This window comes from Eretmochelys imbricata, chromosome 15 (assembly GCF_965152235.1).
Source record: "Eretmochelys imbricata isolate rEreImb1 chromosome 15, rEreImb1.hap1, whole genome shotgun sequence".
NCBI classification, from domain to species: domain Eukaryota; kingdom Metazoa; phylum Chordata; order Testudines; family Cheloniidae; genus Eretmochelys; species Eretmochelys imbricata.
In genome coordinates this window covers 25,310,582-25,336,103 of record NC_135586.1, presented here as the reverse complement: position 1 = coordinate 25,336,103, position 25,522 = coordinate 25,310,582, and the positions used below count along the sequence as shown (strand labels likewise).

General features: G+C 41.9%; 1 protein-coding gene across 2 annotated transcripts in view; it reads right to left on the bottom strand.

Moving 5' to 3' along the window:
* Nucleotides 1-614: 614 nt before the first annotated feature.
* The window catches only part of RILPL1 (Rab interacting lysosomal protein like 1), a 40,210-nt gene continuing 15,302 nt past the window's right edge, over nt 615-25,522 (bottom strand). The window contains exons 5-7 of one of the 2 annotated variants that reach the window (XM_077835453.1): nt 15,563-15,735; nt 13,639-13,731; nt 615-6,318 (exon numbers count right to left, since the gene is read on the bottom strand). In XM_077835453.1, the coding sequence (XP_077691579.1) occupies nt 6,174-6,318; nt 13,639-13,731; nt 15,563-15,735 (411 nt within the window). In that variant the 3' untranslated portion in view covers nt 615-6,173. Of the gene's footprint in view, nt 6,319-7,194; nt 8,747-13,638; nt 13,732-15,562; nt 15,736-25,522 lie in introns of those variants that run through there. The other variant, XM_077835455.1, reaches the window with a different exon arrangement.

Genomic DNA, 25,522 nt, shown 5'->3' with positions numbered 1-25,522 from the left:
ATGTAGTAATTTTTGTTGTCAGAAGGGGGTCGTGGTGCAATGAAGTTTAAGAATCTCTGCCTTAGTGTAAATTAGGGCAGCGTAGAGGCCCTAACTTATGCCCAGCTGTCCAGGGCTCCAAGGGCCACTCTGGCACCTGGGGATTGGGGTGGTGCAGGGACACCAGCCAAGGGTCAGAATAGGAGTGACATTGGAGCTTTTACGCAGCTCCTGCATCAACCAAGGATTTTCCTTCACAGTGAGAAGCTGGGGTGTGTGAGTGTGTGTGGCGAGAGGGTGAGGGGGAGGGGGGTCCAGCATCTGATCCATTGTCTCAAAGTCCTTATTTCAGTGGTGAAACTTTGTTTTAGAGGCAGGAACAATAGAAATCTCCTATAGTAGCTTCCCCTTCAAACCTGCACTATTTCCCCCTCCAGACTTTCCCCTCTACTGATCTGCCAGCCTCTCACTTTAGTTCAAGGAGACTTAGTTTGCATGAGGAGCAGTACAAGCTTTGTGAATGTGTAAAGAAAAGATAAACCCCTCAGCTGTGTGCCAAAAGAGTACAACCCACTCAGGATCACGTTACACACGGTCTTTCAACACCCAATAACCTAAGACACGCACACAGCAAGTCCGTCAGAAATATTTATTAGATTATTAAGATTTACTTTTGGACCAAAGAAACCTCAAAAGATTCTGCACAGTGAATACAGGACTGCTGTGCCTCTTAGCTGACTTTTAAAAGAAGAGCATTTACTTGAATCTGTCAAGAAGCTACATGGTAGATATTCAACTCTCTGTCTATTCAAAGAGAGCAGCTCTTCCCCCAGCAACATCCTTTCAGATGACTGCTCCATCTGAGGGCGTTAGCTGAAAGCATGAGAAGCAGGAAGCCTGCCAAACAAGCAGTGGGGCCACTGTAGGATTGAGGTGATAAAGGAACACTCAAGACAAGGCCCTTGCGGAGAAGCTAAATGAATTCTTTGCATCAGTTTTCGCTTCAGAGGATGTAAGGAAGATTCCACAGCTGAGCCCTTATCTTTAGGTAACAAATCTGAGGAACCATCTCAGATTTAGGTGTCAAAGGTTCAGGTTTTGGAACAAGTTGATAAATAGTAATAAATGGCCAGGACTAGATGGTAATCACCCAAGTGTTCTGAAGGAACTCAGATATGAAATGGCAGAACTTCTAGCTGTGGTATGTAACCTATTGCTTAAATCAGCCTTTGTGCCAGATGACTGGTAAATAGGTAATGTGACACTAATTTTTAAAAAAGGCTCCAGAGACAATCCTGGAAATTGTAGGCCAGTAAGCCAAACTTCAGTACTAGGCACACTGGCTGAAACGATAGTAAAGAACAGAATTACCACACATAGATAACACAGTATGTTGGGGAAGAGTCAACGCTGCCTTTGTAAAAGGAAATCGTGCCTCACTAGTCTATTAGAATTCTTTGAGGTGGTCTACAAGCATGTGTACCAGGGTGCTCTAGTTGATATAGTGTACCTGGACTTTCAGAAAGCCTTTGACCAACCAGGTCCCACACCAAAGGGTCTTAAGCAAAGTAAGCAGTCATGGGATAAGAGTGAGGGTCCTTTCATGGATCACTAACAGGTTAAAAGATAGGAAACAAAGGGTAGGAATAAATGGTCAGGTTTCAGAAGGGAGAGAGGTAAATAGTGTGGTCCCTCAGGGATCTGTACCGGGACCAGTGCTTTTCATCATATTCATAAATGACCTGGAAAAGGGGGTAATCAGTGAAGTGGAAAAGTTTGCAGATTATACAAAACTATTCAAAATAATGAAGTCCAAAACTGACTGCAAAGAGTTACAAAGGGCTCTCACTAAACTGGGTCACTAGACCACAAAATGGCAGATGAAATTAAATGTTAATAAATGCAAATTAATGCACACATAATCTCATGGGGGTCTAAATTAGCTGTTACCACCCAAGAAAAAGTTCTTGAAGTCGTTATGGATAGTTCTCTGAAAACATCCAGTCAATGTGCAGTGGCGATCAAAAACAAAAAGCTAAGAACCATTAGGAAAGTGATAAGATCAAAAAGATCATAATGCCACTATAGAAATCCATGGAACACTCACACCTTAAATGCCATGTGCAGTTCTGGTTGTCCCATCTCAAAAAAAGATATATTAGAGTTGGGAAAAGTACAAAAAGGGCAACAAAAATGATTAGGGGTATAGAACAGCTTCCACATGAAGAGAGATTAAAAGCACTGGGACTCTTCATCTTAGAAAAGAGATGACTAAGTAGGGATATGATAGAGGTCTGTAAAATCATGAATGATGAAGAAAGTGAATAAGGAAGTGTTATATACTCTTGCACATAACAAAGAAGCAGAGGTCACCCAATGAAATTAGTAGGTTTAAAACAAACAAGGAAGTAGTGCTTCACACAACACACAGTCAACATATAGAACTCGTTGTCATGGGATGTTTTGACTGCCAAAAGTATAACAGGGTTCAAAAAAGAATTGGATACGTTCATGGAGGATGGGCCTATCAATGGCTCTTATCCAAGATGGTCAGGGATGCAACTCCATGCTCTGGCTGTCCCTAAATGTCTGACTGCCAGAAGCTGGGACTGGCCAACGGGGGACGGATTACCTGATAAATTGCCTTGTTCTGTTCATTCCCTCTGAAGCATCTGGCACTGGCCCCTGCTGGAAGACAGGATACTGGGCTAGATGGACCATTGGTCTGAATTGCTATAGCAAATCTTATGTTCTTACTGTTTGTGGAGTCAGGAATGAAATGGTTAATGTTATGTTTCAGTAGTAATTAGATTTTCAAGGTAGCAGCCCACAGAGATGAATGGGGGACGTTCAAACTGCTTAGTGACATTGTTTAAGATGGGCTGCAGCTTTGGCCCAATAGTAGTGCAGTGGTGTCCAGACTGTGGGGCTAACTTGACACACGGAGCTAGAAACTTCCTCTTTTAAGATCAGCACTTAGATATAGAGCTAAGTATTAGTTTATGTATCGTTATTGTCCCAGGTCACAGCTCTTAAACAGTTTTGAAAGTGGTTTGCTGGTTCAGTTTGTAAACCTACTACATTCTTGCAGTGCTTAATGTTGCTATAGTGCTGTTAAAGTGCCAGACAAACTGTGCTATAAAGAGGATTTACAGGAACATCACAGTGAATTTCACAGCAGGATACAGTACAAACTTGGTTTATAAAGAGCAGCAATGGTCTGGTGTGTTATCGCCGTAATTGTCCAAAATAACGTATGCAAGTGCTGCCTCCACCCTATAGCACTTCCCTACTAGGGGGAACTCCGAACAGTTTGGGAAGCTGCTTTTTTTCCTTTTGAAGCTGAGGAACAAAAGTACGATAGAGAGTAATATATTAAAGGGTCATTATCCAGATTTCATAGACCTTAAATGCATCATACAATAGCAGTACCTTCCTGATTTCATTTACATTTATTTTCCCAACTTATCCTAGAAACTTGGAAAGTATTATTGTTCCCACATTTTGTGTAAGGGCCTAAGCATAAACAAAGTGTATGCCCAATCCACATTTTAAATAGGTAGTGGAGATACTTTCTGTAGGTGTGGCTTCTCTTAAAAGATGACAAATATAGGTCATAAGTTATGTTAGTGTGTCTAAATCGGGTTCTGTTTTCATTGCACTGCCTTCATAAAATGCTAGTGTTGGACGCTGCTATCAGCATCTCAAATGGGGATGTGTTTCAAGTACCAGACTCCTCCCCCTCTGCCTCTGGGAGTGAGCCTGCCAGGCCAGATAGATTCATGCTCCGGTGGCTTATGCTAGTGTGCTAAAAATGGCAGTATGGACATTGCAGTTCCAGTGGGGACTCAGGTTAGTCACTCCAGTTCATACCCAGCAGCTAGGGTTGGCTTCGCTTGAATGCCTGAGCTGCCGCCCAAGCAGCATAAGCCACCCTGCTATTTTTACTGCACCAGTTTGAGCCCTGCCAGCACAAGTCTGTCTACCAGGGCTAGGAGACTTGGTCCCAGCTGCAGCATGGACATGGCCTTACAGGCTAAAGCATAACCAACCACCCAGTTATTGGAATTGTTCTACAGAACTAATCTGAGGGGTTCTTAAGGAATTATGTACTTGAATGTGTAAGGATGAGACATCGCTGGGAATTTGCAAAATCAGGGTAGATCTGCACTTAACACTGCAGCTGTGCTGCTGTAGCGCTTCACTGAAGATGCTACTACACCGACAGGAGAGCTTCTCCCATTGGTGTAATTAGTACATCTCTGCGAGAGGCAGCAGCAATGTCGACGGGAGAAGCTCTGCTGTCTCCACGGGGAGTTAGGTTGCTAGGACTGTGTTATGCGGCAGTGTGGAGTCTTCACATTCCTGAGTGATGTAGTTATAAGGCTACAAGAGCAGGCCTGCCCTTGACCTCATTTAGAGCTGCGAGTGTATGTAGGCCCCTCACTGAAAAGCCCAACCCTGGCAGGGGTCGATGTGGGGAACAGTGACATTATCCTGTAGAGGGGAAAGGGCCCATGGTCATAGCACAGTTCGCTCCCATTTAGAGTACAAAACAGAAGAGCATTTGAACCATGCTGCAACAGGTTTCCCAGCTCTGCTGAATTATAGATGGATTCTAGCACAGTTTCCCTGGCCTGTATGTACAGGGATTTTTTTTAAAATCCAAGAACAGTAGTATTAAACCAGTCTGTAGGGTCAGAAGACAAGTCTGCAGTCACAATAAGGAAGAGTGTTTCACAAACTCTCTAAAGCTTATTTTCTGCTGACATGTTTCCTCGCGGGTTCGGAGGCAGCAGTGGCAGCAACAGTGGCAGCTTTAGTATATGCAGGGTGTTGATTGCTGCTGTAGTTTAGCATGGGCTCCTGTCCAACCACTATGCTGTTAAAATAGCGGCAGCAGCAGCTACAGGTCCTGTTAGGATATATATATTTTTTTAAATAAAAGAATGTTACTCTAGGGCAGACAAGCCTATAGGCAAATATATGCAGCTATGTCTCACCTGGGGCAGAACTGTGCGGTAGCATGACTCTTTTGATAGTACAGCTGAGCCCCTAAGAATGGCTTGAACTCCACTGTAACAGAACAGTTCTCTCCCTGGGTCCATACAGAGCACCCCTGCAGTATAATGTGTGTTAGCATAGGGAATAGCCTGCATGATTGAGGTTTTAGAGTCTATAATTCCTATGGTCCCAACAGAATTTTGGGGCGGTGCGGAGGAGAGAGGGGGGTTGGGATTGTTTCTACCTAGAACAAAGGCGGTAACATCTGACTTAAAACCTCCACTATAGGTGTGTTAAAATGGTTTTCAGCTAGGGAATAAGAACTTGTAAAAGTGCTGCCTGGGGCTTTTTTCGAAGCCTTTTGTGGGAAAGTGATCTATTTCCTGTACGGCAGAGGTCTGCTACTACACAGAGAGAGAGAGGGTGGAGGGAAAAAGGGCACGGTACAAAGAAGAAAACAAAATGCAGAGTGTTTAGAATTCCTCTGTGTGAGCAATTCATTTGCTGCTAATACTGCATAACTCAGAGCAAAAGGCAAGGCACACTCACCTTGTACATCAGTATCTACATGCTTTAGGCACTATAAACAACAAGGGGGGATATACAATCACAGTCCCTCACAGCTGCTCCAGTTTCTGTACTGTTATCAGTTGACATTCCAAGTAGTTTCTCTGCAACCTGTGAGTTTGACAGGATACAGCTGTGGTAGGACCTGCCCTGGAAATAGTGTATACACTGCAACCTCTCTATTTTTGAAAGTGTCATTAACAAAACTAAGAAAAATTCCCCTTCCCTCCCCCCAGTTAACATAAACATGGTATCAGGGTCTTTGCTAATAGATGTAGTTCAATGCAAATAAACCTCTAATGGCACAGGGTTTTTTTGGTTTAAAGAAGCGTGTGTTACTGTAGTTAAATGCAAGAGTCAGACAGACTTGTTATTCAGCACACAACCTAGAAGCTTTGATACCCCCAGAGTATAAATAACCCTTACTACAGAGCCTGGATTCTGTTTTCAGAGAGCAGTCACCAAGTAAACATTGAGGAATCCCTTTGGAAAAAGTACGTCTGAAACAGGCAACGTGTGCCAGGCAAATAAAAAACGATGAGCTGCCAGATTTGGTTACGGAAGCTTCTTGTTACTAGAATGTTCAGATCTACTGTGGTAAGCAACGCAGCTTGGAGTGTTAATCACAGATGCTGAAGAGCCTCTTGGCCTTGTTCAGTGTAGGAGTCATCTTTGTTTGAATCTGCCCATTCGCCAAAAGTATCCTGGAAGTGAACGTTTTTCTGTGTCGTCTGCATGCGTTTTTTATCACGAGAGAAGAAACTAAACCTTCCAGAAAGAAAGACAGACAAATTAGGATCCAGTGGTTGGAGACACGTGAGATAACGGACATGATACACGGTGCAACAAAACTTAAAGAGCAAAAAACTGTCTGACAAATGCTCTATCAGGCTTCGCTGCCTTCATTTTGCAGATGCAAACATTATTCAAGATGAAGTCACTGCCATCTCCAGCTGCTTTGTTACTGAAGCTTCAAAAGAAGCTTTAAATGCTGTGACCTCTACACACATGCAGTCTTAGTTTGGGTGTAGTGGTTATTTAAAACAAAAAACCCCAAGAAACAAAAGGATTAGTTTCATGCCATAAACAAAAGAAATTGGCAGTGTGTCTTTTTGGCATGAAAAGACTACAATATGCTTTTAAAACAGAGAAAAATTAGAGGGGGGGAAAGAAGAGGGAAATAAGTACAATAAGTCACTAAAAATTTAAAGAAATGTTAAAGTGTATACTTTTAATACCTTAGGCCCAGTTCCAGCACACACCTAAACACGTAGGTAAGTGTTTGCAGGATCAGAGCCTTCATTAACACATTAAATGTGCATATCATGTACCCACACAGTGTGTGGGTGCTTAATGGTGTGTATGAACTGATAAGCTATTTTAATAAGCCTGTGATCCGCAATTAAATGCAAAGCTGATACTACATAAAAATAAAAGTAGTTTATTAATTTTTCTTGTTTGTATGGTAGAGAAGTTATCAGCTTAAGCAAAATAATGTTATTCTTATAGTGAACCATATATTAAAAAATGCAAAAAGGGTTCAGGCAATGTTAAAATATAATTAATGTTTGTTGGGAAATGCAAAAGTTAAGGTACCATCTTAGCATTAACCACAATGCATATCCTTCTGCTTTTATGGTGCTCTTTTTTTTTTTTTTTTAGGACTTTGTTGTGTTTGTATAGTACCTAGCACAATGTGGTCCTGGTCTAGGAGTGGAGTCCTTAGATTCTACTGCAATACAAATAATAATGTAAGAGTACTACATTAAGCTTCTTTTAAGTACAGGATAGATACTACTACATGAGTGCAGTTCAAGCAAGTTAACATTGCTGGTAGGACCTGAATGTTTGCATTTCCTAACTTTTTGATTTAAAGTCTGCAGCCTTAACATTGCAGTGTCTTGCATTTAATTTTCAGTTTGTTTTAAGGAAGTATATATGTCAGCACTACCTGCCACCTTCACCTCAGAGCTTGTAAATTCATTATGCAGCATCTGTTTTTGGTTGGTTGGATTTTTTTTTTTTTTTTAAAGGCCAGATTCCAAGTCCTCCTGGCATAAGTGCACTGCTAACTAGGGCTTTCCCCTGTGCATATTTGTTCCTACATTTTCAAATGTTCATAACTAATGTTTTTCAAGTTTAGTAAAGCACACTCTTCAGTGACGACAGCTGCATTTACATGCTAAGTTTCAAGGGTTAAAGTTTAGCCATTTGAGTTACTCTCAAATTATGATGTAGGAAAATGGATATTTTATATATAAACTATTTATTCTAAATCCAGCTGAAGAAATTTTGGTAAACTTGGAGTGTCATTGTTGGGCCAAGAAAGCATGGAAATTCTCAGTCTAAAAGTTGGATGTTTCGAAAGATTACAAGTTTCTGTGTGGGAAGGGAAGGAATTTAGAATGAAAACGGTTTTGCAGCCTGCGGTAGAATGGTCACTTCACATGACCACCATAAGATCAAATCAAAATTCAACCAGAGCTTGCATTAGCAGTAATCAATGCCCTCTTGACATAGCCAAGAACATAGTTGTAGAACTTGTTTTAAGTACAAATAATCTGGATAGTGTGGAGCACACAATAGGAGACCAAAACCCACAATGAACATGTACTCAGACATGTAAATGACAACCTATAAGTAAACACTAGGAGTTAGCACAGATATCAGCTATTATATTCTGTAGAATTAATTTGTAGCAGGTCAATAAAATTACAGTTTTTAAAAAGCACTTGTCATGGTAGATATAAAACAAACAGGTTTAGTAAGCAAAATTAACAAATGGTTAAAATGTTCTTATTGAATTAATTTCTTAATGGTTAATGGACAAATTGGTTTAGCATGGTAACTAAGACAAAGTGATGGAACAGAATATTCAAAACTGAGCATTCATATATTGAAACGAATATGTACTGATTGATCATTCTGATTGGCAGCTTTTGAGTTTGTGATCCTATAGTCAGCCAATAAGAATGCAGCCAGCAGTTTATATTAAATACATGAGGGTCATGCAAAAAACAACCAAACCAAAAAAGAACACTCCCCCCCCTAAAAAACCACAAAAACAAAAAAAACCCACGTACAACACATTTAAAAAAAAATTCCTACAAGGGACACAAGTCTTCTTATTGGCTGCAATGTGGGATCATCTGGAATCAATCCAGCTGCTACCATGGGCATTATGGCTGTAAAGATCCTGGTCAGAAAAGTACAGGCACAAAGATAAGACTGGAGTAATAAATAAGACATTCCATAAAAGATACATAGGGTTACTTTGAATTATCACACATGGGATTAGTTAGAGAGAAAAATGTGCATCACCCAAGACAGCTGCTCACTGGCACTTCTGGGTTAGAGAAATTAGTAATTAAGATCTGGTTGTTATGCCATCTTAAAAATATTGATAACGGAGAGGTCAAATTTCTACAGTGATGCAGCACACAGCCTTGGTGTAACTTCACCAAGGGATTATAATCTCTAGCAATGCAGAGCATGAGAACACATTGGTTTTCCAGTTACAGGTTTGTAAAAGAAACAGGCACATACATAATGGTGAAGTGAGGGATGAAGGTGGATGTTAAGAAATACAAACAGTGTTCTACCAATAGCTACTGCTTTCCCATGGATATCTGCATAGGAAATAGGGTTAGAAATGATCCATTTTACAGTTTTAAGGGTATTGCAAGTGACAAAACTGATACTGTCAAGTTACAAACAAACCCCATTGCATTCTACTTGGTTAAAAAGGGCGCATGTCTCTCTTCTGAGAGGTTCTGCATCAATACACCTGCAGAAATGCTAACCACAGGCAGCTAGAATACTGGTTTCAAAGCCTTGCAACTATGCTACAAGAAACATTCTTTTAGCTGACTTGCTGTGACGTAGTTTCTTTGTAAGCGTTCAGCCCTTTTACTGCGCATCATACAATTCATGCAACTTGGAGGTACGCTCTGGTGCTCAAAAAACCTGAACATGAGAGCACTTTGGCTAGTATGACTGGTCCACAGAAAGCATCTTCATCCATACCTGTAACACCCTCTGCTGTTCTAAGGATTCTCCTCTGCAGATACTGTCAATTGTGGCCAATTTATTTTTGTGCTGTGGACTAATGTCAGTTAAGGATAAAGTTGAGATCACCAGAGTCATTTCACTTGTGACCTAATGCAGCTTGGAAGCCTTCCTAACACAGCTGCTGTAGCTGCTATTCTTGGATTCAAACAAAACAAACATTGTTATATTATTCATCATAGCTCAGACTTCTAGTTTTACATGCCATGGCCCACTCAGTTAGCTGCAGAGCTCAGATATCAGAACAAGATGTAAGACTACTTCAGGCACTATATTGAACAAACAAGTGTGGTACTCAAAGGAAAGAAAAAAAGTCTTTGCAGTACAGCATACAAACAAAATAGAGCCAGCATGTTTAATTCCAGTGCTGGTGCTTTTTCCGCACAAGTATCCCCTTTTAGCTGACGACAGATATTCTCTCCTCACATTTGGCCATAGAGGAGTAGACACACACTTACTAGTAAATCAAGGTGATCTCAGGAGATCAGTGCCCCTTTAAATTTGTAGAGAATCTAAAAATCAAGCTGTAATTCCAGGGAGGAAAAATTATATATAGAGATTTCAGAACTTCTATTTCCCTTAGCTGTTTGCAAATGCAGCAACTCACCAGTTGTATGAGCAAATCCAAGATGGCAGAGACTATGCCTGGTGTCCTTATAATACTGTATTCACAGTGAAGGGAAAGGTGTGTTTTAAAGAGGCGGACATACAGCTGTTCCTAAGAGGATGGCAATAAATCTGTATGTTTGTAGTTAAGCTTTGTTGAGAGAGGGAGAGACAGTCTGAAAACAGGAGTGACAGCTAAGAATGTCAGAGTTCTAATCCTGGCTCTGTTCCAAAGGATACTAAGGTAGCATTTTTAATCTATTAGATCTTATCCCAGTGCTACTGCAAGTTTGGAGAGCTTACACTAGAATATTGTAGTTACAGTGTCCCTCTATGGTTTTAAGCAAGTGACTTGGGGCCTGATCTTAGAAGGTGCTGAGCAGTTCTAGTGCCCAAAACTTCCACTGGCAATGAGACCTGGAGCACAGGAGAGACTCAGCACCTTGCAGGATCAGATCCTAAATCTGACTAAGGCTCCCTCAGCCACAGTTGCATCTCCCAGCCCTGCATCATCACTAGGGTAAAGCTGTGGTATTTTGGTCTATTACTGTGGCTGCATCTTCTTTTTGCCTCTACTTCCCCATCTGTAAAATGGGGATAATGGGATTTATTTACTATTTTGGTAATTAAATGGCTATAGTCTCAGGGTGCTGAAAGTCTGCCTGGAGCAGGAGAGATCTGTCAGCTCAAGGGATAAACTGTATCCCTAACTCTCACCTGGCCAAGAAGCAGCTGGCTACCTGGGCTGTGTTACATCTCCTTCTGGTACTTGAGTTGGGGGGTGGGGGGACTGTAACGTGGCAGCTGCAGGAGAAGACACTGAAATGGGGGCCTTTTTCTTTCCCAGCCATTCGGTTTCCTTATTTCAGGCAATCACATATTCCCCCCCCGCGAAACCTTGGCCTATATGGGGACTGCTGAAGTCCTGGAGTGCCCCCCAACTCAGGACTGCAGACAGTGCCCCAGCCATGGAGGACTGCTGGTGCCATGAGAGAGATCATGAGGACAGATGGGTTATGTCTAGGGAGGCTGCAAAAAAGTTCAAGTACCATTGTTGTCTTGGTTAAATTACGATAAGGAAAGAATTCTCCCCAATTTAACCAAAATACAAATAAAAAAAGGATCCCATTTCCCCCCACCCACCCCTGCAAGAGGCAGGGGCGGGAAAACAAAAAAAAACAAAAAACAAACAACACACACACACGTGATGAGAGTGCCAGTTGACAAGAAAGCCAGTTCCCATGGATAGCAGGTTTGGTACACAGTTCCATATCCTGGCAAGAATAGGCAGGAGAGCTCTATGCTCAAGATGACAGTATGTGAATTTATTAAAATGTGAAAGGAGTTTTTGAAAGAAGGGAACAAGTCAAAACAATGGGTTTAACTTTTACTAATATTTAGATACAGGTGATAAATTAAAGGGCAAGATGATTAAAAAAAAATCTGAGTATCTGTCTAGAAGTTTTCCACTTGATTAAGTGGCCAGCTGCCCAACATATGTTCCAGAGCACTCCAGAAAAATCATAAAGGAAGAACCCAGCGAGACAGCCACTCCAAATATCCATGCTCTCCTGCCATGACTCCCTATGCTGCCTATGTATATTAGAACCAGAGAGCCAGAAGCAAATAACGTCCAGTTAGCATTGCAACAAAATGTGGTCAGTTTACAATTTTGTTCTGCCTTTGCTCAAAATAAACCCAACCCATAAGTTTCAGTCACCATTGTATTGGTTATGGGGCCATTCCCCACAAATGGGGAATCAAGCTAAATAAAGTGAAGGACTAAACAGTAGTACAGGAACAGAACATCTATGATGGAGATGAACATACAAGATAAACCCATAGTCCAAACAGGACATGCTCTTCTCATAAGTGCTATAAAAGTAGGGCATCAGAACCATAATCATGAGGAAAAGTAATTCAAATGCCAAACTCAAAGTATAATTTTCAAATAAAAAATAAAGCGTCAAAGTAACAAGTCTGAAGTCTGGCCCATTCTTACACACTAAATAGCATGAGCCAAAGCCTACTGGAGTCAATGGAAACACTCCAGGTACCTTTACTGGAGTTCGGATCAGCCCCCAAGATCATCCAGTGGGGGGCACTATGTAAGTGCAGGCATCATTTTTATATGGAGCTGAAGGTTATAGGCATATAGGGACAGGATGGGAGAGTTTTGCAATTAAATACAAAAGTGGCATATCCAAATAGTTTATGTATTGTTAAAATAGTTACACTATTCACAAAACATGAAAACCTCTTAGTGGGTTCAAAAGCTAGTATTTGGAATAAAAAAGGTGAGGGAGTGAGCTGACAATAGATAAACTGAAAAATGAAGTGATTCTATAATTTGGTTTTCTAATCCTGTCCGCACAGTATTATTACTTACACCCCACTATAGGGGGCATGGAGCTTTACAGGTCAGAAAAATAATAGATACAGGGTACAGAGGAGCAAAGAGTTAACTCTATGCTTAGACCTAATGCAAGTGTTCTGTATACAGGTAGGTGCATACAGGGAAATGGCAAGGCTCAGATTCTCAGGATGTAGGAATCTATAAACAGAGCTACTTAGCCGTGGGAAAGGAAGGAAACTGAACTCCAGACCCAGCTGTTAAGTGCTTGAGATTTTGTTTCTTTTGTAACAAACACATTCTACAGCTCTCAGGTGTGAGACCTAGGGGAGGAAGCTTGCTGACATGTTCCTGTTGCTGAGTCTGCTGTCTCTGCCCCAAGGAGTTTACTATCTAAATGTAAGCAAGCACATACGTGGAAAAGTGCCCAATTTTACATTCCTAGCGCACCCAGATCTTACATTGTGCTCAGATGCAATTTGGGGTGCCCAAGGAATGCAGGATCAGGCTTAAAATAGGACCACAGCCCATGGTGAGAGACCAGCAGTACACATTCATATGCAGACATGAACATCCTCAGAGCCTGAATAGGCTGACAAGATGGTTCCAAATAAGAGCAGGAGTTTCTGTGGCTGACAGCTTGTTAACTCATACGCTGTTACAATCCATAGCAACATATGCTATTCTACTCAAGCTGAGTATTATGAACAGTACTCAAGAAGGGAATATTAGAATTTCACACACCATAGGAGCTCAGTTTATCTGTACCATAAATAGAAGTGCACAGAACACTTATTCCTCTCTCTATTAAGTGTGTGAAGGGAACCTGTCAGAGATAGGAAGTCACTGAGAATTAAATCAGCACTGTTTTGTTTAATAAAACCTATAAAATGTGTTTTTATAATACTGATTTTTATAGGATTATTTCCAAACACATGTGCATGTGATATCACTAAATGAAGATTAATGGGGGCGGGGAACCAGAACTAAAACCAACCCAATTACCCCCTCCCCCAAGAAACATGCCCAGTTCAAGATCTTTGGAAGAGAATGCTACTTACAGTCGTTTGATTCCAGATTCTGGCTGAGTTGAGGTTTTTGAATTAATTATGGGTGTAGGTTGAGGGGATCTAGTTTCTTCTTCTGTTTCCTCACTTTGAGAAAAAAAAATACGGTTAAGTTTTAGTTCTTTCATTATTTTGAAGAAATTTAAAATAAAATTTGAGGGAGTTTTGTAAATTAAAAGAAACCAAGGGCCTGATCCATGACAGATGAAAAGATCCCTCTAACTTTAGTGGGTTTGGATAACACCCTGAGTTTCATGAATCTGAACAAGCTTTGTAAACTAAAAGGAACTGGAGGGGCCGATTCAAACCCATTAAAGTCAGTGGCAATCTTTTCATCAGCAGTGTATAAGGCCCTTACTTTCTTTTAATTTACAATACTCTTTCAAATTCAAGTCACCCATGTTAAAAGAGGAGTTCTAGAACGGTCACGTGAGGAGGATTTGTAGGGTTAATTATATGCAGTGATTAAAAGTGTCAGACTTCTGTGTAAGTCTGTCTCACTCATCAACAGAAATGGGAACAGTAAAAGATATTACCTCACCCACCTGGTCTCTCTAATATCCTGGGATTGACATGGCTACAATATTGCCTGCATTAAAAAAAACTTCAACATTCAAGTAACCCAAGTACCTGCAGTAGCTTTTTAAACTCAGAACAGGACAGAATATTGCTGTGCAGTGTACAGCAATCCCTGGAGAGCGACAGGCTGAGTTTAATGGATCTCACTGTTTATGAGAGGAAATCTGACTATGTGATTTTTTATTTTTTTTTAAATGTTGATGCATAAGTGCTGGCTTGACAGCTCAGGAGTCCCTGGTTTAGTCAAAGAACAGGTGCAGCATGGGGAGCAGCAAGACAGTCTTCCCCCTACTGATATACTCAAATGATGGTATCAACAGAGCTCCTGTAAGGGGAGGCTAAGCTCTTCTGTCTTCAGGGCCCATTCAGTCTTTGGCCTCTATGAGGAGACTGGAATCACTGGCATGCTAATGGCAATGGTTACGATAGTTTTATGATTTTGGCACTTCTCCACTGGGTGCTGAACTGCGACCAACACCTCGCTGCCCTTGGGCCACAGAACAGGCATCAGATGGCAATACGTTTTGGGCAGTCGCCACGTGCTAAGGAGTATATTTTAGCTAGTGACTAGAAGTGAAATGCTCTGCATCCTGTCCCAGGGGCATATAGACCCTGTATAGCTTTGCTGAGAATGTTAAATGAGTGTAAGTAAATAATATGTTCCTACATGAAAGTTTTTTAAAAAAAAAAAACACACACACAAAAAAAAACAAAGAGCTGATCGAAAGAGTTAGGGTGTGTGGTTGTTTTTTGTTGTAATTTCAAGCCAGATCTTGTTCTGCAGGTATGGAAAGGAGTGATTTGTTGCTCATTTGAAAAAAAAAAAAAAATTAAACTAAGATTTTTGGTTGTTGGAGTTTTCAATTCCCTTCCCCAGATTCTTCTCCTCCATTTTGCCACTAAAAAAAGAAAGGGAGGAAAGAAAATGAAGAAAAAAATTGCAAATATTTCCATCTCTCTCAAAAGGCCATTTTCTGTTTTTTTAAAAATATTTATTTATTTTTAAACAGGCGCTAACAATCTCTCTCCCTTTTAAAAGTATGCATTTGTTTGAAATTTTCACTATTGAGAGGTCACAAGTTTTGGGGAATATTAAAATTAGGGATGATCCTGAACCAAAGTCCTCCCAAAACTTGGTGAAAATTCAAATATGAACCAGATTTTGGAGCCATCTTTACTTTGTCTTAGGGAAGCCAAGAATCCGCTGCCATTTCTTAGAGACTAAGCGGACACTCAGTTTTGAGATCCAACCTCTGTTTTCTCTCTATTCTGCGCCTCTCCAGGAGTAGCACAATGGAGAAGGCAGAGGTAGCAATACCAACAGTGGGATCCAACACACCTCTTATAATATAAAAGCTCCTCCTGCAACAAAAACACTCTAGACTTCAGTTCATTCCGCTCATGCAAGACATCCCGTAGCTCTTGTAGAGTAAATCTTGGACGGTTTGGATCTTTTAAATCCATAGCCATTTTCTCCGATTCAGAGAGATAGTCATCATTGTTAGGTTCTGTCTGGAGGAGGAAATACAAGCTTTAATTAATTCATTGTGCACTCAATAAAGGCTTAACTTTTCCTTAGAGATGCAATCAAATCATCCATCTCTATTCTTAATATTATAAGAGCCATCAACAACGTTAGGGGAGTGCTATGGAAAACCAACTACCTTTGCTTCATTGCTCAGGTTTAATAAGATCCCCAGCAAGAATAATTCAATGGTAGGAGATCGCAGCATTCCTCACTGTGCTGGAAACTGCTGGAGGCTAACAACGCAGGGGTTGATTCGGGTTTTTTAGGCCTCAAAGATAGAAGGTGAGATAAAGGCTTACCCCACAGATGGGAGGAGTCAGGAGTGGGTGCCAACAGCAAGGAGGCCCTAAATCAAGGGGCTGGCAGTTAGTGCCCCTGCCCAGGGGAACTTTGTTTTCTACTTTATCCACCCAGCGACCTGTATTTTCAGAAGTGACTAGTGATTTGGAGTGCCAACCTGAGACACCTTAAAGGGGCCTGATTTTGAGGGTCCAGGTGTTCAACAAATCAGCCTCCCCAAAACAAACTAGTCATTTTTGAAAATGTAGGGCCTGTGTTTTGACAGGGCCCTACTTTCCACAGTTTCTTAAAGATAGTTAATCAAACCTTTTAAAATAAATGACCCTTGCTGTGTGGCTTGTTTAGTGTATTTTCAGTCATAAAGATATGCTTCTTTAGAAGATGTTGCAAGTTTCCCTGAATATATAATAACCTACTACATTAATGCCCTTGCTTAATTAACACCTCTTTGATGTCAACATCAGTGAACCTGAACAGCTGCAAAGAGGAGATCTACAGATGTGTGCAGAGCACCCCATATTCCCTGTGAGTAACAATAGGGTTGGCTTTTTTTTTTTTAAAAATAGACCAGTTACTCCCATCCTTCTATATAGTAATTCTATGTAAGATTCACTCAAAGTTAGGAGATTTCTCCAGTTTTGGTCCTGGGGCCTGCAGATGTTCTGTCTCTTGCATCCTAATTTCTGCAGAACTTGGACCCTTATCTACACAGATGGTTTCTCACACCTGTGTGGAGCCCTACCAAAGTCCATGAGATCCTCCATGGCTCTGTTTGCAGGGATGTGGCCCAAGGGACTGCAGAGAAGGAGAAAAATGTCACCATACACAATACTGCTGCTGTAGTCAGTGACATCAGGTGGCCATATAAAGCAGAGTAAGCAATACGGAGAAAATACAAGTCTGTTGGAAGCGTGTGCTTGGAATCAGGATGTTCTGCAACACAACTGAGAACGCTACGAGATCTGGGATACTTCCAGCTGTAAAATAAATGTTGGAACCGTGCGTGCAGCAAAGTACATTTGAAACTCAATACTTGTTGCAAGTGCTGATGGGGTGCCAGCCCATGGAAGCAGTATCACTGAATGAGCTGAGAGAGACAGATGATTTACATATTTGTGCATGATGAAGATAAGCAGGGAAGAAAGCAAGCTGCCCACCTCCAAAACTGGATTTTAAAGAGGTACCAAGAGAGTCCAAGAGTTTCCTGGCTGTGTCACTGAAGTCAGGAGTCTGTTGGTGTTCCAGTGGCATAGAGGCTCCTAACTAGGTATTTTATATTCATAGTATAGCCACCTAAATAGATATGTTCCTTTCAACACTCCAAACAGAAAAAGGTAGATTGAGATCTCATTTCCCAAAGAAAGCGTCTAAGTAAGATGCACCCTCATTTAGGGCCAGTATAATAAAAATAAATATTGAGCACTTCTATTCTAAAGCATGGCACTACAGATCTGACATTGAATTGATCCCAAAGGCGCTACAGGGTAGGTCAGTATTATTACCTCCATTTCACAGACAGGAAAACTAAGGGTATGTCTACACTGTGCACCTTACAGCCGCACAGCTGTGCGGCTACGAAGTACCACTGTAAGGTACGCAGTGTACCTGCTTTTTGTCGGCAGGAGAGACTTCTCCTGCTGACAAAATAAAACCACCCCCAACGAGGGGTGGTAGCGTTGTTGGCGAGAGAGCATCTCCTGTTGATAAAGCACTGTCCACTCTGGCACTTTGTCGGTAAAACTTTTGTTGGCTATGGTGTGTTGTTTCATACCCCTGACTGACAAAAGTTTTACCAGCGAAAGTGCAACGTAGACCTTTGGTACAAGAAGAGGCAGTGACTTGTTCACAGAGTGAGTCCATGTAGAGAGTCAGGATTAGAACTCAGGAATTGCTGGCTCCAGTCTGATACTCTATCCACTGAATTGCACTGCTTGTCCATGTCAGTCCTACAGGTGATCCATAGTAATAGAAAGTAGAGTCTCTAGTAGAGCTAGCTGGAAAATTAAATCTAAACTATTTTTTGCAGAAAGTTTTATATATTAAACTTTTCCAACCAGCTCTAGTTCCCAGGAAACTACCTGTGGTTTTAATTGGCATTAAACTTATTTGATTAAAAAGGGGAAAGGCCATTTATATAACAATTCAGAAAAACTACTGGCTTCTAGAGCTTGCCCTCTAGTTATGAAAACCTATCTATTTATAGCACATTTAAAAACAAGGTGGTAGCAATTTTTCCTCTGAAAAACACTACAGAGTGAGATTGATTAGAATGAGGGAGATGACAACAGCAGGTATATACACCGCTGAAAGCAGATAGCCAACGTGTTAGGAGCATGATCTACATGCTCCTATTACTGAGAATCCCTGGAGTGCTAGAAAATGGCAATATGCAACTTAGGCAAATGGCAATATCCAATCCTGTAAACACTTAACTTTAAGCATCTGCGTAGTGCTAGAGAGTTCAAGGGGATTTCTCACGTATTTAAAGTTCAACACGTGTGTACCTGTTTGCAGGATCAGGGTCAAAGTCTCCCCATGGTCATTGTTATATCGATGGAAATAACATTCTCTCCACTGGGAGGGAAGGGGTCTAGTGGTTGGAGCAGAGAAAGGGAAGTCAGGACTCCATTCCCACCTCTTGCTCTAACTCACTGTGTGACTGTGTAAGACACACAAGGTGACTTTTCCAGTAGTGGCCTCCAGTTTGGGGTACCTGATTTTAGACATCAAGGGCCTGATTCTTCACAGGTCCAGAGGTCTCACAAGCTTCACTTTGGAATGGTGGGTGCTCAGCACTTCACATGGAAAGGCCTTAAGAAGCTAAATCTGGGGACCCAAGTACTGGGGCATCCAAACAAGCCACTTTTGAAAGTATGGGCCTGACTGTCTCCATCCCTCTGCTCACCCATTAGCAAAATAACCTTCACCCTCCTCCCAGGGCTGTTGGGAGGGTTAGTTAATGGATGTTTGTAGAAGTGCAAACTATTGCGGCAGAGTATTCTATCCAATGTCCTGCAAGGATGGAATAGCAGCTTGAATGATGGCTGGTCTCGGTTTGTCAGAATCTTACTATTCAGTTAGGTTTTTTTCTTATTGCAACCTAATGTCATAAGATGGATACTATGGAACACAAAACGTTCAGAGGAAATCATAATTAAGTGCTTTTCCATACAATTACACCCATCTTGGTCACATGCATCATTTCAGAGTCCATTTTAGTTCTGTTTCCTTCCCATCCCCTTCCCCAGATCTCATCTAAGTCAGCAGAGACTGACACACACACATAGCCAATGCAGCTAAGTTTACTCAGCCCAAGCCAACAACCGATGCTAGTTCCAGAGCAGGCAGTTATTCCAGCGTCCTGCTTGCCACTGCAATTACTGCTTAACCTTCACCCTGGCAGAAAGAATGGGGAATGGCTGTAATTAGAAGAGATGCCACTGCCATGAAACTGATGAGTTACAGCAATGAGAAGAAAGCATCCTTTCTCTCCAGAGACTGTAGACACTTTCACGCTTGCTGGCTCAGGGCCTAGGCCTGTTTACAAATCTGGGTCTCCCAGCTGAATTAACAATGAAGTCATCCCTTAAACTATTAGTACCAAGCTCATTCAATTCATTAGTAAAACACTGACAGTCACTGTCACTTTTCTGGGGGGAGGAAGGGGGAGCCAGGACACCCCAAGCATCCTCACATGCCCCTGTTCACCTCTGTTTTCTCACTTATTTTCCTACTTACTTCTCTGCTGCTTTCAGTTTCCCCCCCCTCTGGCTGCAGTCTTCTGCAAAGGCAGTTATACCGTGCTCGTGACCTGACATGTTTGCGCCACCTTAGAGGAGAAGCCAATATTTTAGCGGGCTCAATACTCAATAGGAAAATTCTTTAGAACATTGATTCTCAAATTGCTTCAGACCATGGATTACTTAAAACAAACTGCTCCTGCGTACACCTCCCCACCCAGGCCCAGCTCTGCCCTACAGCAAATGGAGAACTTAGTTATATGGCAAAGTTCCATCAGGACACCAGTAAGGAGACAAGATGAAAGTATATTTCCTCTAATGGGATGGATGTTGCCGCTTGATCCTTCATCCCCACTGCATGTCTTTGTTGTTTATTTCCTCTGTGCCACTATGTAGGACTTCACCTTGAGTCAGAATTACTCTCCTCTCATTGTCTGCATCCCCCATTGCTCTAATCTCACCAGGTCACTTTATAGTTTGGTGCTTTGCACGTTTCTGCAAATATCTGGTCACATAAGCTCAAATTTACTTTCCATGAGCGTCTGTGCTAGTAACACTCCATTGCACAAATGTTAACAGGAAGCTAACGCATGAATAGGGCCAATACAAATTCATTTAAAACATGCCTACAAATATTTGCAGATTTGTTTAGCAGCATTATCCCTGGTGTGGTCTCGACAGGTCAGTTGACCAATACCATAGCCACTTTGATGCTAATGGGAGCAAGACTGAGTCCTTAATGGTGCAGGTTCACAGCCTCTCCCCACTTTTATGCGTTTGTAATCAACCCTGAGCTGTGTTCATTCATGCTTTAATTCTGAACATTCACAATTAGTTTAGTGAATGGGAAGATGGCCAGTTGTTAGAGCAACAAAAAGCCCAGAAAAATCTCGTTAATCCCTAGAATGCTGGCATCTTCCAAATGGTCAGTGAAATGAATGGGACATTCACTGGAATAAAATGATTATTAGATATAGGTAATCTTTTAAAAGTCATAGTGAGTGTCTCAGTTATGTCATGATCAATCTGGACTTTTTATATAATATAATGAGTTATGATCATTATGCTTCATGGTACAAGATAGTCACCCGTTGGGTGTCAGGAAAAAGACTTTGCCCAAGAGATAGTAAATTGCTAATTGAACAGCACTATCTTGTGCATGCCTGTCTAGTACAAAGATTTTAACAGCATGAATTTGGGATGAGGACACCATTAACCAGTGGCAAAAATCATTATGTTGTAATTCAGGTCATCCCAAATGAGTACTGCTAAAACGTATACCTCCCCACTTCATCCCTCTTTATTTTCTATATGCCATGTACATTACAAAAATACAGCTTTTAGGAATGGGATAGTGAGCTTCGCAATTGTTTTTTCACTTGGGACTGTATTTTGTATTCCTCTGCCTGTAAGACCAGGTGCTTTGTGACCTGGAGTCCCACTGTACAGGGTTCAGATTAAACTATAACAACTCTTAAGAGTGACCCACAAAAACAATTCTGTGCAGAATAATGTGACAATTTCAAGTCAGTATCTCAGGTCCTAACAGAGCTAGAAGTGTTGTAAATAGGGGCGTCTCCCTTGCCAGTGGTATTATGCTCAGCACAGGACTGGCCTGAGTCTCTGACAGGGGAAACATTTAAAAGAGTTCAATTTGGTGCAGTAAAATCATGGTGGAAACAATTGTCTTGACAAGCTGTTATTTATAAATGGCAGCTGACGCAAGCTGCTTAGAGGTTTAGACAGTTCTGTGGAAAAGGACCTAGGGGTGACAGTGGACGAGAAGCTGGATATGAGTCAGCAGCGTGCCCTTGTTGCCAAGAAGGCCAATGGCATTTTGGGATGTATAAGTAGGGGCATAGCGAGCAGATCGAGGGACGTGATCGTTCCCCTCTATTCGACATTGGTGAGGCCTCATCTGGAGTACTGTGTCCAGTTTTGGGCCCCACACTACAAGAAGGATGTGGATAAATTGGAGAGAGTCCAGCGAAGGGCAACAAAAATGATTAGGGGTCTAGAACACATGACTTATGAGGAGAGGTTGAGGGAGCTGGGATTGTTTAGCCTGCAGAAGAGAAGAATGAGGGGGGATTTGATAGCTGCTTTCAACTACCTGAAAGGGGGTTCCAAAGAGGATGGCTCTAGACTGTTCTCAATGGTAGCAGATGACAGAACGAGGAGTAATGGTCTCAAGTTACAGTGGGGGAGGTTTAGATTGGATATTAGGAAAAACTTTTTCACTATGAGGGTGGTGAAACACTGGAATGCGTTACCTAGGGAGGTGGTAGAATCTCCTTCCTTAGAGGTTTTTAAGGTCAGGCTTGACAAAGCCCTGGCTGGGATGATTTAACTGGGAATTGGTCCTGCTTCGAGCAGGGGGTTGGACTAGATGACCTTCTGGGGTCCCTTCCAACCCTGATATTCTATGAAGGAAATATTCCCCGGAGGGCTGGATTAGGGGACAGAGTGCACATGAGGCAGTCAATGATGCATGATATGATCTCCATGGGATAAATATATCCCTATAGTGTGTGCATGTGCACAACACACACTCACACACACTCACACACACACACACTCCTTTATATTTGTGGTCTCCCAGGGGTTAACTTGTGTGTCCGTCAGAAGTGACCATTCCTATTTGTGGTTCAAGATACATGGTTCAGCCCCTACTTTCAGTCATAGATGTAAACACAAGTGGCAAGTGAGTTTCCCCAAAGCTTGTAACCTCTCCAAGAGCAAAAAGGGTCAAGTACATCAAGTGCTTGGATAGGTTTATAAACATTTTGCTGCAGGGCAGCCTCTCTCTCCAGCTTTGTACCTGGAAAGCTGTGTGCTACTCCATTTCAGAGGGCATGTGCCAGTTATCTGCTGAGATGTTGCCAAACACCACACAGTAGTGTGAGCAAGAAGTTACCCAGGGAACAACAGACCCAAACAGAAACGCTAAGGTATCCGGTATAGAGAATGCAGGCAGGCAGTACATTTCAGGGATCTCTCACAGATTTGCAGTTTGGAGAGATCTCTATGCCAATAATTTACATGGCTTACTAGAAAGTGCTGTACTTGTTAGGTTACAGCAGCACAGAGCCCACAACTGAGACCGGGACCCTACTCTGCTAGGTGCTGTATAGAGACAATTTACAAATAGTTAGATTTACTGTGAGAAACCCCTCCCCCTCAAATCTGTAGCAAGATGACAATTAAGTTTTAAAGGTATGTGTTAACAAGGACTAACATAGGCCATGTGCACTGTAAATCCAGGAGGTATGTTTGAAGTGGTTTTATATTATTCAGGGTTTTTTTTGTTTGTTTTTTTTAAAGGACAAAAATGTTTATTTCTCCTCAGTCAACTGTTCTGTTGGGGTTTCTATTCTAATGTAGACAGAGAGGTAAATATTCTATGCTCAACTTCAGTGGTGGTGACTAATAACTACACTGCCCCTCTGTAGGGTAACAAGCCCCATAATGGTCATTATTAGGACTGCAAGATTCATCTGCCTGCAATAATTGGATACTGAAAATTGAAGCAATACATTACATTCAAGCCAACAAAGAATGACTTGAAGCATCCATGCAGGGTATTCAGAGGGCCCATCTACAATCAAGCTACAGCCAAGTCAAGGGGCTGTGTTACAATGTGCTTCTAATCTGTGACAAACATGGTCATCTACATTACATATGTAAACCAGGTCCTCCATCCCTGCCTCTCTCTCCCATAACTGAGCTGTAGACAGGTTAAGTGATTTGCCCAAGGTCACCAAGAAGTCTGTAGTAGAAAATGAAATAGAATCCAAGTCATCTTACTCCCAATCCTACATTTTAGTAACAGCTTCATCTCCCTTTAAAGCCAATAAACTGATGTTCTTCAGACACACAGATTCCTTTTCCTTCCTGTGAAGGCTGTGAAATGAGCCAAGTTTGGAGTTTCTAGACAGTCAACTGTTTAAGTTACATAAGTGCAAAAGATACAGGGCCCAATTCTCCTCTTCCTTACACCAGTTTTAGACTGGTAACTCCACTGACTTAGAATCCTAGAATATCAGGGTTGGAAGGGACCTCAGGAGGTCATCTAGTCCAACCTCCTACTCAAAGCAGGACCAATCCCCAATGTTTGCCCCAGATCCCTAAATGGCCCCCCTCAAGGACTGAACTCACAACCCTGGGTTTAGCAGGCCAATGCTCAAACCACTGAGTTATCCCTCTCCCCTTCAGTTGGGTTATTCATGGTTTATACCAGTAGAAGTAGTGAAAGGAAAGTTAGGCTCTAAATACAGTACATTCCTTCCACCCTCCCCCATACACACACTCAGAAAAAGGCAGACCAATGGGAAGTTTCTTCCCAAAAAGAGGAATTGTTTTAAAAACATAGGGGGGGGAGAGGGGGGAGAGCTTTAGAATGGAAACTGGAACTCAACCATAACTATATATAAACACTTCTGCTTCCTCGCCACAAACGCTGTAACACACAGGAGATTTTTAACTCACTCAGATTTTACTGCAGATTTTCAGTAACTTGCAGGCCTATGAAGGTGGATCGGGGAAGCCTGGGCAGTGATCATTGATGCTGCTTTATACAGAGCGGTCATCTGTAGGCACTAGATATAGGGCAAACCCAAAACCCAAATCATAACACCTCCCACAAAATTTGGGAGGATTCAGAGCTACAGAACTATTAGAGAAAACCCTGAGCTGTAAAGAAATAGAAGTCTCTAACCCTCAGTAAAACAAAGTGAAAGCCAGGGACCAGAAAAGAAAGTCAGACCATCATTTACATCTCCATAGCACCTTTCCACTCCAATGTGCATGACAGTCACACAGCACCTTTGATGTGGGGTGGAGGGAAGATGCCTTCTGACACACTGCACACAAGTGGAGTGGATGGGGAAAAGAAATTCTAAGCCAAGGACACCAGGATAAACCCTATGACTTAGGCATCCTCTTCCTAATGAGGCCAGCAGAAATTCCCATTTCACTTCAGTGAGACTAGGCATAGGTTTCAAGCCTCGATGTCAGTAGCCAGCTTCTCCTCCCGTGATACTTTTAGGCCCACGTACAAGTCCTGGGAGCCTAAAATTTCCACCTGTCCTGCAGGGGGCCGGGAGGGAAAAGAGGAGATTTAATGTTCTAGCAGGCTGAATTCCACTGAACAGTGATGTGTCTGTAAAATGAAGAGAGACCTCGCCTACTGCAGAACATGGGGACTGCTACTGCTCCAATACCATAAACTTTTTAATGACCAATAACAGTATTGCCAGGGGGACCCATTAGAATTTACAGCTGTATAGACAGGGCGAAGATTAAAACCGCTCAGCTGCTGCATTTTGGAACACTAAATATTTTTTTTTTGGGGGGGGGGGGGGGGGGGGGGACGACGACAAAAACCAAGAACAACAAAATACCGGCCGCCTTGAATATAAGCCAACAGCTGACACTAGAGATATTTTGGCTTGCCCGAGGCACATTTAATACTGCTCTCCCAAATCAACTATTTGTCACTGTATCTGGAGAATTCTGTGATCTGTCATGCAATCAGAAAGTCACACTTCCTGTGATGCATATGACAGCAGCTCGACAGGTTGCTAAATGCATAGATGAGATTTTCTTATTCAATATAGAACTATTCCATCACTGAAGAGTGCCATCAACACAGTATTTGAATGAACAGCTGCCACATCTATAGGACGATAGGACTGGCTACCTCTGGGCTGCAGTTATTCCCAGCTGGCTA